This window comes from Haemaphysalis longicornis, unplaced genomic scaffold, assembly GCF_048455015.1.
Source record: "Haemaphysalis longicornis isolate Haplotype H1 unplaced genomic scaffold, Haemaphysalis longicornis Haplotype H1 scaffold_2, whole genome shotgun sequence".
Taxonomy (NCBI): domain Eukaryota; kingdom Metazoa; phylum Arthropoda; class Arachnida; order Ixodida; family Ixodidae; genus Haemaphysalis; species Haemaphysalis longicornis.
Window position 1 is genome coordinate 19,319,820 of NW_027526295.1, and position 16,709 is coordinate 19,336,528.

At 53.9% G+C, this 16,709-nt stretch overlaps 1 protein-coding gene across 8 annotated transcripts in view; it reads right to left on the bottom strand.

The window, feature by feature from the left end:
- Positions 1-386: 386 nt before the first annotated feature.
- The window catches only part of LOC144168784 (uncharacterized), a 54,254-nt gene continuing 37,931 nt past the window's right edge, over positions 387-16,709 (bottom strand). For 5 of the 8 annotated variants that reach the window (XM_077697756.1, XM_077697751.1, XM_077697752.1 and 2 more), the window contains 8 exons: positions 14,977-15,182; positions 12,778-12,882; positions 10,298-10,426; positions 7,208-7,294; positions 3,497-3,701; positions 2,841-3,015; positions 2,538-2,776; positions 2,111-2,472 (listed from right to left, as the gene is read on the bottom strand). In XM_077697756.1, coding sequence (XP_077553882.1) covers positions 2,246-2,472; positions 2,538-2,776; positions 2,841-3,015; positions 3,497-3,701; positions 7,208-7,294; positions 10,298-10,426; positions 12,778-12,882; positions 14,977-15,182 — 1,373 coding nt within the window. In that variant the 3' untranslated portion in view covers positions 2,111-2,245. Of the gene's footprint in view, positions 2,473-2,537; positions 2,777-2,840; positions 3,016-3,496; positions 3,702-7,207; positions 7,295-10,297; positions 10,427-12,777; positions 12,883-14,976; positions 15,183-16,709 lie in introns of all 8 variants that reach the window. The other 3 variants (XM_077697750.1, XM_077697749.1, XM_077697753.1) reach the window with 2 other exon arrangements.

Sequence of the window (16,709 nt, forward strand, 5' to 3'; positions counted from 1 at the left end):
GCCACTGGCGAGGAAGAGAGGTGGTTGCATCCAATTCAATGAACTGCATGAGCCAGTGGTGATTTCCTGGCGCCACCGCCCTGCCAGGAACCTGCGACAGGCCCACTGCCTCCTCCTTCCCGGCCATCGCTCAACCAATGGGTGCTCGCAATGTCCAGTGCCCTGGACTGCGGAGTGGGCGTTCAGGCTCAACCACTAAGGCTGGTTGATCGCTGGAGCGGGCTTCCCAGGTAATGGGCCTGCCGACTCTTGCAATCACACCTCAAGCGATCTGCTCTGGCCTTTAATTTATTCTCCCACTTTTCCTCGCTAGCAGAGTGGAAGCATGCAAGGAGCCCTGTTGGGCCCTTGCAAATGCATTGCAGAAAGCAAAAAGAACAAGTTCATCAGGTTTTCCATTTATATTTATTTGAAAAGAGTTAGAAAATCGTAGATGTCAAGAGCACAATTATTCAAAGTCAGATAAAATTTACTGGGCAATCATGTGAACTTGTTGGGTAGTGATATTGGCATGTAGAGAACTTATTTCCAGGGTGACTCTTGCCCAAAATCATTGCGGAAAGTGGACAGACTGTATTTCTAGACAGTAAGCTAGACACAAGTGCACGTTGTGTGCGTTTTGGTGGTAACATTGGCATTGTTGAAACAAAAGCGTGCAAGCTGCAAAGTAGGCTGACCGGCCTCCCACAAGAAGGTACAGATGCTTTGTATGTCTTTGCTTTAACAGCAATTGCAGCGCAATCAATGCCAAAATCATGGGAGAAAACCTACGAGTAATCTGAGCGCATGTTTACATAACACTTCAAGTAGCATCCTCTCATGTTTGCGAGACAAACTATAGGAACATAACAATCGGTCTAATTATCCTGGATTTTGTGTAAACCAATATCAACAGCTAGAAGTTCCACTGCAACAACGTTATCACTGCAAATGACACTGGCAAAAATGCAGTTGTTCGGTTTATAGCTCTACTAGATTCCACGCATAACACGTTTTGTTCAGATAGTAATCCATCAACGCCCCTGCCTGCACCCTTCGCCTGAGCAGTGGCAGCCAGGCGAGTCGCTACCTTTAGTGATGTGGACAGCTGTGCAGAGAGTGCAGACACACAGAGGCACTGCACTACCGGCACCCGTTTCTTTTCCCTCCGGCTGTGCCTGCAGCGATTGTTCCACCAAGTGAACTCTGGTTTCTCCCCACTGTGCATGCAGGCCTCCTCCCTTGGGGCGCGAGCCCTCTTTGAGCACATGCCCACTCTTGGGAAAGAACGACGACAAAAGAGAAGGCAGCACTGAAAGGGGCCCGTCACTGGCGAAGGTGCATTCCAACCAGCCGGCAGCCGCTCGGAGTCAAGCTGTCATTTGTGTGAACATGACAAAATAAATGTGTGGAACAGTGCGCGCTACAAAGAGTGACGCCCGCGCCACCTTTATGTTAAACAAGTTATACAAAGAGGAAAAATGTTCTCTTCTTCCAACATAACAACCCTGCAGTAGTCCGTCTTAGTTCCTGCAAGCTTTTATTTCTTTGTGTCTTGTAAACAGGGACGAACTCTCGTTGGCACGTGCGCCCGGGTGTTTTTGCCTGCGGTGGGGGCCAGCAGCGGGTGCCCGCTTCACAGGCTGCCCAGAACTGCGGCACGGCATGCACCCTCGTCATTAGCACGGCACCGTGAGCAAGGAGTGCAATGAAGAGAGAAGGTGCGGATGCATCGCTGACCCCAAAAGACCACCGTTTTTCCAAGAATCACTCCCTGCAGCCCCACCACTACTTTTCGCCGACACTTGTGCGTGATTCGGATCGTGTTGGGCACAGCCAGCAATACTTGGCAATAGCTGCAGACTGCCTAGTTCAGTGCTTCCTCGGTCCAAGCGTGTGGAAAAGAAAAGCATGACAGCGACGCCCATTGGGCCTGGCGTGCGCACAGTGGCAGTGTAAAACTGCGACCGAGCAGCAGTGCAGTGGGAAAGTGTGGCCCCTGGTAAGGCGTGCTCACAGCAGGCAGGGCCGTGAGACTGGGGCCGACACCAAAATGAGTATCCGAGGCACTCGAGCGATGAGGTACCAGGAGGGGCCATCAGCACGCCGCCCGCAGCTGCGGATGTCACCCCTGAGAGAGACGCAGGCTCCCTTCGCTCCCTGGCAGGCCTGCCGTCGAATTCGCGCAGTCCCAGCAGGCACACACAGCAGCACACCGCCCCTCGTGGCGGCAGAGTGTTCGCACCGCTTCCCTCTCGAAGTGGGTTCATAAGTTGGCCCCCTCCTCCTCCTCCCCCTCCTCCCCGGCAGGGGCACTGCCGGGCGTGTTGCAGAGCAGGTCCTCCTCCCCCACCCCCTCCTGGCCCGGCCGCAGGAGGTCGGCCTTGAGCCTCTTGACGGTGTTCTTGAAGGCCTGCCGCTTGTTGCAGAACCACACCCGCACCACCTCCCGGTCGTAGTTGAGCTGCTCGGCCAGCTCCGTCATCTCCGCACCTGCAAGCGGAGGGGCGCACCGGTCGAGAGGGCCGCCTCGGGGGCCGGGCAGAAGGAGGACCCACCGGTGGGGTGGGTGCTGGCCTCGAAGAAGCGGTTGAGCACCTGCAGGGCCTGCGGGGTGAAGGAGGTGCGCTGCTTGCGCTTCTTGGCCGGCTCGGCGCCCCCGACGCCCCCGCCCACCAGGTCGGCCAGGGCGTGGCTGCCGCCCGACTGCAGCCGCTCCTCGGCCTCCCGCATCCACCGCTCGAGGACGGGCTTGATCTTCTGCGCGCTCTTCGGGGTGATGTCCAGCTTCTCGAACCTGCACGGGGGAGGAGGCTGGGCTGGACTCAAGGCCCCACGTGCTCTCACCGGGCCTCACCCACCTGCAGATGGCGCTCTGCGAGTACGAGGGCCCCTCGGAGGAGGTCAGGGCCAGCCCCACCTGGGTCTGGGTGAGGCCCAGGCTGAGCCGGCGCAGCTTGAACGCCTTGGCAAAGTGCTTGATCTCCTCCAGGTCGATGCCGTCCACCACGCTGCCACTGCCGCCACCCACGGTCGCTGGGGGGGAAGGAGGGGGACGGTGAGGAGAAAGCCCCGCACTGGCTCTGCCACACGGGGCTGCCTCGGCAGTGCTGGCGACAAGGGCCACACGGAAGGGACCAGGTGCACCTGCCGAGGACCGTGCCCCAGAAAAGAGGACGAAAGCCAGCCCCGTCCGGAAAGGAGGGAAAAGTGGCTGTCCAGGGGGCGGCCCTGCCAGGAACTGAGCCCTGGTCGGCACGCCCCTGTGCACACTGCCCAATCCGGGCTGCCCTCAGATGCAATGCGGCCACGGAGCAAGTGTACCAGCAGGAGGCGAAACCCCCGTGCGGCCGGTGCTGGTGAGCGACCGATGGGCGAGGTCTACGCCACGCCTTGGCTGCACGGTGCCTGCTGTGCAGTGCCTCGCCGTGCAACAGGTAGCCCGAGCTGGACATCTGGCAGCCCCAGGAAGCCCCACTGGCACATTTCACTTCAATTCGTGCCGGACACTGCGTACCTTCCGGAGACCCTGCAACAGTGCTGCTGGCCGGCACCCCACTGGTGGGCGTACTGGTGACCGGAACACCGGTCACCGAGCTCACAGGCGGCGCAAAGCTGGCCGGTGCGATGCTGACGACCGGTGGGCAGCCAGCCAGCCCGCTGGCGGCCGGCACCATGCTGACGGGGGGCGACGGTGTCAGGGTGGGGGCCTCCGGGCACGCCTACGTTAAACGGCAAGCACAGCAGTCCCTCTTGAATCTCGGCCAGGCCTAGTAGTAGAGCAGGCACACAGAGCAGGCCATTTCTCAGTTGTCCCAAAGTGGGCACAAAATGTTGGCCCTCGTCTGGCCCTCGATTGTGCGGGTAACATTTCATTTCACTTATGTGCATTCCCTTCACAACAACAACAAAAGAAAATGCAGGAAGGAGGGCAAAAAGCTGGTCACAGCCAGCTTGACGGGGACGCAACACCCTTTGCAAAGCAGTGGGGCATATGGCAAACAATTGTGAAATTTCTTTTTTGCGCATTAAAAGGCAACATGTGGGTACTGTGAGAACCTTGGTTGCAATGGGGCTGCTATGTCACACGGAGGTGACATTAACAGCTTGTCTGTGCAGAGGTGAAAGGGGCAATTCCGGTGGCCGTGGAGTGCAGGAAAAGTCCCATGGATGCCCCTGTTGGAATGTAGGTGCGACCAAGGGCTACCACGATTCACCCGACGTGGGGTCGCACAGGTTCCAGCATAGCACGCACTGGCCGCCTTGAAAAGGGCCAGTGCTCTCTAAGCAGTGCTATCCGCACACACGCCAGCTGCGCATGCCTGCACGGCCCACAGAGTGGCTCGAACCGCACAGGCTGCGGTAGCAACCGCTCGTCGCCGCTGTCCAGAATCAAAGCAATCGCAAGAAAGAAGGCAAACATGCAAGAGAATGCATGATGGTACAGCTGAACCTCGTTATAAGAGACACTGATGTAAGAGACAAATGGGTATAAGAGACACTATTGACCCACATGGTTTGCTGCCCTATCTTTCCCATTAAATCGACCTCTTTTATAACAGACATCGGATGCAGAAGATTGGTTATAAGGGACAAGTCATCCTTGAACTTTAATCAATAATCTCGCTTGTAATAGACATTTTAACTTCAGACACAGTGCCACCAGTCACTAATTGCAGTTGCTTCCATCCTGGAAGCACAGGTGGACGACAGACGCCTGCAGTCGCTATTTATTATCACTTCAGCAAACACACAGTGGTTCAGTCAGCTATGAAATGACGATGAGAAGCCCTGCCAATGGAAATGCAACTTACAGAAGTGGTTAAAGCTTACTGCCATCCATTGGATGGAGCGCAATCACACATGCGGGTTCTCCCACTGGCATAGCTCCCAATCAAAAAGCATCGCAGATGTTGAGTCCTGCAAGCATAATGAATAGCCTGAGCACACAGCGGAAGAAGCTGTGCGCTCCGCCTATTCATCAGGCTTGTGAACTCAACATGTACGATTCATCTTCCACAAACGAGGAAAGAAAAAAAAGCTTGCAGAATCGGTTGTAAAATATACAGTGTAAATACAGTCATGAAGCAAACAAAGATTCAGAACTGTTTCATAAATTCTGGGGGCCAAACATAAATTAGAATGAATCTTTTGAAACATGCTGTAGCATTCTTTTGAGCTTGTTTTAGTCATAGGGTGCCCACATTGAACTAGGGTCTGATTAGTAAGTGAAAAAATGGTACCCTGCTTATAAGAGACATCTCGTATAAGAGACAGAAACTGCTCCCCGGTACGTGTCTCTTATAAAGGGGTTCAACTGTATGGCAGAAAATTGAGCGAGAGATTGTCATCCAAGATGATTTTGAGAACGGCGATCAAATTAGTGCCGCGATGCTAAGCCTACACTTCTCTGCGCCAAACAGTTGCAGAGGCTGGTGAGTGACCCGGCACCAGCACTTCAAGCATGAGCATGCCATGCAACGAGGGGACGAAGGATGGCGCTACCTGCACGCAAGAATCAACAGTTCAAGGAAGTTACAGTGGCAGGAGTGAACGTCGACGGGTCATTCCTACGCGAAAAAGTTGACAACATTGCACTCTTCTTGGGCATTGAAGACTTCCCCACATCGGTGTCTGGTTTCACCGATTCAGGGTACGACAACCCAGATAACTATTCTTGCTGGACATGAGGATTTCCAGCCACATTGCCAACGCAATTTTCCAGCGCCAGCTGTGATTATCAGTTTCACGCTGGAAGCGTAACCTTCCCAGTGAGAAATATTGAATTCCAGCCAGACGACAAATTTTTTCTCACGGGAAATTTGTGACCCGGTTCGAAAGATTTCCAGCTGGAGGTGGAATTTTTAATTCTGGCTGGAAAAGATATTTCCAGCCCCAGCCGGAGTTGCTCCTGGAAATGAACATTGTAGCACTTTGAGCTTTTAAAGTGCATCAAAACAAAAAAAAGTGTGCTAATCGTTTTACAACGTAAGTAAAACACTTTAGCAATAAGCGATCCAACACTAAAAAAGCAACAACCTCTTCAAAATTGTTTTAATTGTGCATGGACTACATTTTTTTGAAAAGCTCTTCAGCAGCTCTTTAAGTCGCACATCAGCACAACATTTTTCAAGAACACCTCTCGCACTTAAGCGTGACTTTTCTATGTACTTATGCCCCGAAAGGTTAAGTAGACCCAAAGGTTGCCCTGAACATACCTTATTTAAGGGGGGACAGTGCTCTTACAACAGCTTTCTTCAATGGTTAAATAAACTTTGTGAAACTTGTCAGTCTTGCAGCTTTTTTTTCCACTGATTTCAAATATGGCACTATTTTTTGAGTAAGTCATTCAGTTGCCAAGATAATTAGAGATAATAAGCCATTTTTGGATCAACAATCTTTATATTTTCCAATACTACGAACCCTGGTGAGTGCATAAGAGAATTGGTTTTTTGATGCACCGCTTGGAACTAATTTTACAGCTCATTAAACTAATTGACCAACTGAAAAAAATAGTCGCATATTTGAAATGAGCAGGAAAAGCAGCAAGACCGACAAGTTTCACAGAGTTTACTTAACAATTAGAGGAAGCTGTTTTAGGAGCAGTGCCTCCCCTCAACCTGCACTTACTGGGAAAAAGTACTGCGGCAGCGTCGCTTACCTCGTGAATTATTTCCCCAGTGCGGACGACGACACAACGGCTTGGCAACAAGTGCCCAGGGAAACCCCAGGCAATGCTGCCACGGGCTTGTACAGCCCCTGCACATTGTGTCCTCTGCTGCGCTTGCTCATCTATGGGCAGCACTTGGGACCACTTGAAACAGAGCGCGACATTTAATCCCGAGGCAAGTGTCGGATGCACGGTGGTTTTTTTGCGAGCGGATGCAGCCAGGGTTCTACAGAAATCAAAGCCACTTGGTGGAATTACGAAAGGCAAATTCTTTGCTGAAGGCAATCGATGCCACTGTCATTAAATGCTGCATCCGGGTCAAGACAGAGGTTCGACGAAATTAAAAAGCTTGCGAAGAAAGCATTGGACAAAGCAAGCACCCAGGGAAAGCGAAAACAAGCCACAAGATGCGACCGCACTGAAGGCATGGACAAGCCAGAGCCGCAGCCGCTGAGAAACCATCTCCCCCCGCACACTCTTGCAGCTCGCCCGAGTGCTTGCGCCGATGCCTGCCACCGCAGACTGGAACGGCCTCTCCCCACAGAGCGAGGTGCTTACGGCTGCGTGGCTGATGGCCTGCAGCTGGTCGGGGGGGCTGCCGGTGCCCAGGATCTCCGTGCCCTGCGGGGGGGCCTCCAGCTCCACCTGCGAGGGGCAGCCCACACACCCTTCGATCGGCCTCGCAGTGCTCTGAAGAGAACGGCACAGCGCCAGTGGGCTCTTCTTGCCCCCGCGTGAGGCGAGCCTGGCGCCAACTGCGTTACACACTGCACTTCAGCTGCACTCTCCCTCTTTCACATTTCGTTGAAAGAGCTTGGGCGAGTCGGTGCATGATTACACATTTTCTGTCCCACAGCGAGTGTTTGTGGCACACGGCGCTGGTGGCTATCTCCAGCTTTCCCGCTATTTCTGCTTTTCTTGTATTTGTGACTGTCAGCCTATACGTGTCACAAGCCGAAAATTAAGCTGGGAAACAGCGCTCTAAACGAGGACAGCGAGAGAAGAAGACACAGACACTAGCGCTAGTGTCTGTGTCTTCTTCTCTCGCTGTCCTCGTTTAAAGCGCTTAATCATGAACCAACCAGCCCAAATCCAAACTTTAGTTCGAAAATTGAAGTCAGTTGCAAGTCAGCGCTCGTGGTTGCCACTTTCTTCTCGCTGTGTTGCGCTGTTCCCCCCGTGTGTAGGCATTTGGTTGCTACACAGGATCAGGACAGAGACTCGGATCAGGCTGAGCACTGCGCGTCTGGCCTCCTTCACCAGTCCACTGTCAATGCCCACGGGTCCTTGGGCATCGAGGGGTGCCAACGCGGGAGCGTCGCAAGCAATAGCCCACTCGGCAGGTGCAGTGAGTGGAACGCTTCTTACGACCTGGTGCTTTGCCTAAAACCTGCACGGCAGGTGTGCTGTGCTACACCGGCATCTTGCTGGCATTTATTGCGGCCAAGAAGCATTTTTCATGGGGAGGAAAACAAAAACTCAACATTTTGGCGAGCAAAAGGAGGGGTGCCTTCATAGGTGACCGGTAAAAAGCGCAAAGGCTCACGGGTACGTCATCTGCTCCTGCAACTTCCAGTTCGAGACTTGTCCTGTCCTCCCGTACGCCGGCAGCTTTCAGGCGCGCGCGTGCGTGTTGTTTATTTGTCACGGGGCGCTTACCTGTCAGATAAACCCCTTGTAGGGTCAATCGTTGTCAGTTGTGAAATTCCCGATGCATGAGCGTCTTTTTTCCCGGTAAAAACCGATAAACAACAAGCACACACGTGCATGAAGGCCGAGGTCAGGAGAGCTCCCAAACCGGAAGTGGCGGCACTCCCCGGGAGAAAACAATGAACCCATGAGCCTTTGCGCTTTTTACCGGTCACCTATTACGTGAACACACTCCCAAACCGGAAGTGGCGGCACTCCGCGGGAGAAAACAATGAACCCATGAGCCTTTGCGCTTTTTACCGGTCACCTATTACGTGAACACACTGTAAAGCATGAGGATGGGCACAACAACTACACATTAATACCAAGGCTTGTTAGTGTTATACCTTCAGTACGCAAAAAGTTGTCAGCCACAGATGCAAAAAAAAGAGAGTGAAATGCCAAGACAGAGTTGACAAAAGAAGTGCTTTTGACACACTCGACATGGCGGCACTCTTAAAAGGCGAACTGCACTGAAATTTCACCTTGGTCAAATCTACTTTAAACGTCCAGTACGTACCACCAAAACCAACACACCCATGCCTGGTAGCCCCGTGTTAGCAGCATTGTTAATTAGAAGTGCAACATCCCTGTCGCAGGCCACATTGCACCTGCCGGCAGGTCGCGCAAACGGCCCTGAAGCGGAAGTGACATTGTGGCTGGCCGGGTGCTTGTTCCTCCGGCCAGCCAGGGGAACTGGTCAAGCTCGACTGGGCTGCTGCGAGGGTGAAGCATTGCGCGCAGGTTTGCTCCACCACGAGTGGCCGCTCGTTCGCCGGCTGGAACGTCACGTCAGCGTGGCCGCAATGGCTTCAATGGGTTTCAAAACCTCCCGTTTTGGACGGTCGTTTGCGCCAAGCATACGCGCATTTCAGCTGCCATATTTTGTATCTTGCAATCGTCTTAGGCAGACTATGAGAAAATAGCGCTTCCAGTAGGTTGAAATTTCGAGTGCAGTGGGCCTTGAACTGCCAAAGCATTAAGAGCTGGCCCAGTGAGGGGAAAGCCACCGTCGTCATCACTGTGCAGCCGCAGGGAGCAGGCAGCACAAAGTGTTGGAATGCGTGCCGCAGTGCGTGTGCGGTGGTCACGGAGGAAGAAGTGTTTGAGGAGGGGAAACCGCTGGGCTGGGACAGCGCGGGCAGGCGGCGCGTTAACATCACTGTCTGGTGAGGAGGAAACGCAGCTTGCGGAGCAGCACCACGACGGATGACGCTTCAAGCGCGTTGCCATAGTTTACATGGTCTTCTACAGACGCTACACACAAAAATCGTAATATCGTCGAACATACTGTGAAAATAGCCAGATTTCTTTCTGTAAAATAAACAAATAGAAGTGCTGGACATTTCAGCAGCAGTTAAGCAGTTACTAACAAACACTGGCCTAGTTACAAGCCGTACCACGCTTGAAACGAAGCACTAGAGGGAATCCCAGAGCAGACGATGTCTGCCGATGCCGCCTTCTCGCAACAAGTGGTTCACTCTCGCCTCTCGCGGGCGTCTCAGGTTTGCGAGCGCTTTTCATGCTGCACAGGCAGGGCGGGGGAGTTAGGACAGTCTAAATATGAACTACTAATGGCGCAGGGGATAAGAACCATCACTCACTGGAACTCATAATGCCTAGATTCTCAACCATGTTTTTTATACTGTAGGGTTCGCGTTCTAAAAGAATCGAAGCCCCTTCGTCTAACGACAACGATGTTTGAAACATGAAGATTTCTTCCGCCGCAAACCGACTCCAATGACAGTCCAGTCGGGTGAGGGATTCGTCGGCATCGTCTGGCCATGACGGGAGCCGGCTCTGCACTGAGTGACCTTGAACCGGCGAGCCTTTTCCCTTTGGCGCCTCGTGACAGAGGGCGCGTCGGTGCCATGCCCGGCGCCGTGACCTTATCGCGCCGCCGGAGCAAGCCCTGTGGCGCCTCCTCAACAATCCCTGCTCCGTGGCCGTGGTGCTCACCCTGGGCGAGTCGGGGCCGTAGGCGTCGTCAGGCGGCTGCTGGCACTCGTCCTCCTCCTCCTCCTCCTCCTCCTTGACCTCGCCCTCGGACTCGGCCTCTTCCTCCACCGGCAGCATCAGCGGAGGGGGCTGCACGCAATGCTCACTGCTACGGCCGCACCGCTCTGCGGGCACGCTGCCTCCTCCGCGGGGGGCAAGCGGGAGGGGGCGGCCTGAATGTGAGGGAGGAGACAGAGCTCTCTCCGCCACATCCGCCTGTGACAGCAGGCTGCTCTCGATCACAGACTTGCCCACGCGTCAAAAGTGTGCACAAACAGGAAAGCCTGGGTTTGGTACTGCCCCATAGACAAAGCAGTGGAGCAATGCCGCACGGGGGAGGACAGCAGCCTATCCAGGACCAGCGACCACCACTGGTGTGTTCATGCATCGCAGTGCTGAGACGCCCGGCTGCCTGTCGCTATTCTTCCCCGTCATTAGTTGAAACATTCACTACTGCATACTGTCAGAATTAACCAGGTGTTGCTGCATCATGAGGCATGCAACTTGCCAGCTGATTTCCCGCACTGAAGTCACGACGTATCAAGGGCAGCTCATTGCAACTACATAGCTGAGGCAATGGGAGACTAAACAGGGATATCTGCACTTGAATTGGGTGCACATTCCTCTCATAGAGGTAAGAATGCTGGGGTGAGCAATGGAAGTTACCAAAAAACGTGTGAACACCGGTAGCAGTCAGTGCAGCACTTTGCCAGCCAACACTGCTCAACGCATTCGTCGGGTGCATTGGGCTTGTCTGACACGACATTGGCAAACCGACATGCGCAACATGGCTACTCGCGTGGCCCCGTTTGTGGAGTCACATACCTTATGCGACCCGAAACGATTACCATCACCTGTAACAAAAATACAGCAGGTAAAGCCTGGTCAAACAGTGGCCCTTGAGCGGTATTGCTGCACCATCTATGAAGACGCACGATAACCAAGGCAACGAAAACGGAGTCTGTCACACAGCAGCACCTGTACTCCTTTGAATCTAGGCTGATAGTATTTTTCTATTTATATATTTATGCACCAATCACACTCAAGCTGGCCGGGACTAATTGGAGTACGTGAGGAAAACGTCTGTTAGTGAAGAAGACGATGGGAGCAGCTTTTCACATGCTGATTGATTGTAGGGTTTAACGTGCCAATGCAATGCAGGCGATAAGGCACGTCGTAGTGGAGGGCTCCCAGAGATGAATTTTGACTGGGGATCTTCAACGTGCGCCGAAATCTCGTACACACGGGAATTTTCGCTTGTTGCCTCCATTAGAAACGCGGCCGCCGCGGCTGGGCATCAGCTTTGTGCATGCACCACAACAAGGGTCGATAGCGTTCACCAGACCACAGACCCCCCAACGTGGAGGTTGCACTGGCCGAGTTCATTCGCACAGAGCCCTTCCGGTGGTGACAGAAGTGTTCCAAGCGAGAGCAAGGGAGCCGTCACGGGAGCAAGCCTTATCATGGACAGATTTCAAAGCCTTGAGAAATCCATGAAGCGCTTTGGCTTCAGCGCACTTCAGTGCAGCACTACATGCTGCGAGGCAGGGAGGAGGGGACAGACGCCGGTGGCAGGAAACGGCGCCAAGGAAGCGGCGGCCGTTTGGCGAGCGATGACTTACGAGGAACACGCTGCCGGCCAAGGAAGTTTTCAAACCGAAACGGGTGCGGATGGTGTGGCGATGGCGCCCGGAGCTCGTTTGTAAAAGAACGCGCTCCCTGTCTGGCACTCGCACTGTGGACACTGACGGCGCGACAGCCGCGCTTGCTGCAGCGAAAATGGGCTCTGCCGTGATGGCAGGCCCGTGGCCACCACTCGAATGCAGCATTAACCAACCCTTCGAGCACTGCCGACAGAAGTGGCACACTCACGGAGCAAGATCACCAGCTGCAAGCAACAGGCCGCATCAAACGAGCACCACTGTCACAGGTGGCGCCCTGGGCAGCGGCAGCATGGGACTACCAGACACTGTTACTGTGCGTGCATTCAACAAGGGCAACGTATGAAGTGCGCTTGACAGCACAGGCGACTGCGACAAGGAAGTCAGCAGCGATGAAGAAGGAGCCGCATGTGTTCCTGTTTAATAAATTTGCTTTCTTTTTTTGTGAACGCTGCCCTCGCCACTTTTGTTCGGCCTGCATTTGAGGTAGATTTCTTTTTTTTGACGGCTTTGGACTTTCGGGTGTCAGCTTAGGATCAGAACCAGCCTAGCCTCGAGTAAATACAGCACTACCTTTGGTTTTGTACAACTGCCCCGAATAGGTCGCTGCCTGTCATGAAGCACAAGGCGCAGAGGAAGAAGTAATATTTTGGCTCAAGTTGTGTGACTCCTCCCCGGACGCCCCCCAGCCCCTTCTTCCCATGCAGTGACCGGCCACAGCCATTGGTGGCGCCCCCATTCCTCAGGGAGGCCCCCCCCCAGGGCCACTGACCCCCTCACCTGTGGCGGGGCGGCAGGGCTGAGCAGGAACGAGACGGGCAGGCCCTGCGGGGGCTGCAGCAGCTGCAGCAGCTGCTGCTGCTGCTGCATGGGCTGGCTCACCACCTGCACGCCACAGATGTCCTCTCACCCCCTTGCTGCGTACACACCACTGAAAGGCAAGAGCGCTGGTTGGTTGCGCATAAAGTGTTGCCTGTTCTAGAAATGAGGAGGCTTTCCGCTTTCGTACGATCGTGCCTTTTGTGAGGTGATAAGTATTCTTTACAAATCAAGCACTCAGAGCCCTGTGCGCACTCGTATTTCTATGTAGTAGACATTACGGAGAACACAATACTAACCCTTAGGCTTTGTCAAAGTTAAACAATAACCAAGATACTTTTTTACACAGGGCCACTTTCTTTTTGTTTGTTCTTTTACCGGTGGTGAATAACAGCCCCCGAAAAATACACCTGGCTACGCCACGCCCCCCCCGCCCCTTCACAGCGGCGCCTTCGAGGTGCATGCTTAGTGTTGTGTGCATTGGGTTGCAATGGGTCAGGCTGCATTATAGGGACCCCGTAAACATTGCGGGATTACGTGCGCAAATTGAAGTCTGGAGTCCCTAGGCTATGTTTCGACCACTGCGGGTGCGTTTACACGACTTCATTTAGAAGCAAAATCAACTTACTCGGCTGTTCTACTGCGTGGCTGGCCGACCCTCTGGCAGAGCCACCGGCCGGTGCCACAACTGGCTCGCTCACTCAAAACTAGGCCGCCAGTAAGAACCTGGCTTTGCATTCTTAGTTTGTAGACGGCATCAAGCTTCCTAAAGTCACTGAAGCCAAAGCAGCTGCACACAAGTGCACATGTGACGCTTCGCTCACTTTGCTTTGTTGGAGCTGTACGTTGCCCATGCACCAGTAGAAAACCCAGCGGCCCATAAAGGCAGAAATAAGGAGATAAAATCACCTTCAACTTTTACTACGAAGCGTAAAACCGAGGTACGGGGAGCACTTTTTGCAGCAAAGGGTGAATTCTAGCTCGGCTACACATTGCGACTGCTTTTCCCACCCAAGAAATGTAGCCGCTAGTGATGGGATACTTGTGGAGATTTGAGGGACGCTTACTGCACAAGCAAATTCGAAAAATATTCATCTACGCTGCTGGGATTGCTGAAAGTTAAAAAAGATGAACGGGCTGCACGATAGTATGAACTTTATATTTCTGCCTCGTGTCAGCGCCTGGGGCTGTGGCCGAGTGGTCTGGAGCACTGGACGTGGTGCATTGCAGTGAGCAGCTTTGAATCCCTCAAGTCATGTCCTTTTTTTTCTAGGTTGGTATTTTCTATTGGTTTATTTTTTAGGTAATGTTTTCTCCATGAGTGAGTCGGAAGACTGCCTGCAGACTGACAATGGTGCGCTGGTAACTTCTTGTTGGCGTGGCGCCGACAGCTTGAAGGCATCAGAGCTTGCTTCCGGGCCAGTCAGTACATTATTTCTTGTAAAAACACTGCGCCATATTGAAATTAACGATTGAAATTGGAATGCCAGTTGATAGTCGCACTTTCGTAAGTCTGCATCTTGTGTTCCGCCGTCCTTTGTCTTTGTTAGTTTCAATTTAGCGCAGTGTTTTTACAAGAAATTGCAGGCATAGTGCCGTATCAGCCAACTGCTGGCCTGGTGTGCCTCTTGCGACGCAGAGACGCGCCAGGCAAGCTTGAAAGGCAGGGCCTCACGGTTGGGTGTCTCCGTTGACACGCAGGGCATTCAGCCGCTGTGCACGCCTGGGCTTGTGAATGTCACGATTACAAGCAGTGCTGGCAGGCTTATGCGACGCATTTTACAGCCGGCAACATGGCAGAAGCACGGCATGCCGATAACCGAGACATCGAAAATGCCCAGCCAACGATCACGTCGGATGCCAAGCGTGTCGTTTCACAGAACCGAAACTGAAACTGGTCTGACTTTCCACCTTGGACATCTTCAATCACGTCGCATCTCGAATATGCGTCACTGCTTTTAGTTGCTGCAGTTGTTGCCAACGTTGCACGGTGCTTCTTCTTCTTGCAGGCCTAATAGATGAGATACTGCTGCACTGACTGGATAAACGATGCGAAGTGCGTTTGTCTGAGCCCGCCTATGCAATGCGAATGCCGAGCGAGGGCTGCGGATGGCCTGCAGCCTAGCCTCGCAGGAAGTGGGCTGCAGCCGGCCACAGTACCTGAGGAGAGACGGCCACGAGTTGGCCATTGATGTTGGCGTAGAGCTGGGGCATGGCGGCGGCCACGCCCGGAGGAGGGGGGCCACTGCCGGGGGGGCCCGCCAGGGCAGCATAGCCGCCGGGGGCAAACAGCTGCTGCTGCTGCTGCATCTGCATCTGCTGGTGGAGCTGCTGCTGCTGCTGCTGCTGCTGGGCCGCCACAGTCACTGCACACCGAGCAACAATCGACCAGCTTTAGGGGAAATCACCGAGGTGGAGTAAGTTTCTGCAAAGGAAAGTTCGACAGTTTCAAAGCAGTGGTCCCAGGTTCGAATTCTGGACCAGGACGAAATTTTCTTCAACTGCAAAGTTTCTGAGGAAGCTGTATAGCTTTGCTTTGTAGCCGTATGGCTGCACTCAGGTGGATGTCAAAATTTCCGTTGCAACAAGGGGCTGCGGCACTCGGCCCTCTGGCTAGAGGCTGCGCCCACAGAGCTCCTCCATGGCCCCTCGAGGGGAGACTGGTGCTGCAGCCGCGTGGGACTGGAGCCAGGACGGGACTGGTCATCTGGCCAGGTGGTTGCGGACCCGCGCTGGAGCCCCCTTGACACAAACTCCACTGTCCCTGCCCTGACTGGAAGTGCAACAGAGGAGACAAGACAGGTGCTGTCTTGTCTCGTCAACTCTATTTCATCGTCCGCGTTTTGTTGTTGCGCTTCAAATCATGGCAACCATTCACCGACCAGCTCAGCAAGAGGCCCTTCTCCATTGTCCCTGCGGCCGGCGGCAGGGCGGCCACACACTGCACTGCTCCTCACCTGCCACAATAGAATGACTGCACCGATCAGCACCTAGCTTCAGTTGGCATAAATAGGAATCACTAAGCTCACATGCCCCACTGTTTCAGCGCGGTGCTGTAGCCCCGAGCTAGCACATTCGGATGGCTAGGTTCCGCTGTCTCTCACTTCCGACGCACGTCCGGGCTGCAGCAGCGGCATCCGTCGCTCTAGCCCGGCCGTGGCCGACGCTGCTGCATTTGGGACACCGCCCCCACGAATTCCAGGTAACGGCTGGCAGAATCTCTCGTTTCACTGTTTGTAGAGCCACGTGTGTGAATTCAAGTAACGTCGCATGGGCAATCATTGTGGGTGTTGTTTAAAAAGCTTTGCTTTCCAACCACCTTCACGGCGTTGATTGGAGCGACAGAGAGAGAGAAATGAACGTTTACTGTCTGAAAAGACTAGCTAGGACTTGGTCCTTGCCGGTCCGCGGTGGTAGGTCTCCTCAGTCCAGGAAACCTCTGGCGGTGGCTGCCGTCTTCACCCGGTTAACCAGATTCTTCTGGTTCTCCGGATCCTCGTAGACAAGCAGTGCCTCCCACTTTTCAGCAATGTCAGGTTGACCGGTTGTATGCGTGCTTGTGGTGCGGCAGTCAGGGTTGTTGATGATGCTTGGCTATCCACAGGTGGGTCTGGGCGGCGGCCTTGGCAAGGGCCCTCCAGGATCATGTGCGGCAAGGTGGCGGGTATGTCGCAATAAGGGCAGAGATGGGGGAATTGCGGGCGGTAAATGCGGTGCATGATTATTCCGTGTGCGTACGTGTTCGTTTGGAGGCGACGAAAGATTACGCTTTCTTCCTTGGTGTGGTGGGGGATATCTCCTCCGCTCAAGTCAACAGTGCTCCAATATTGCCCTATACGCCTCGAGCGCGGCCTGTAGGGGCGCCACTGAAATCCCCCTAGCGGCCCGTTTCG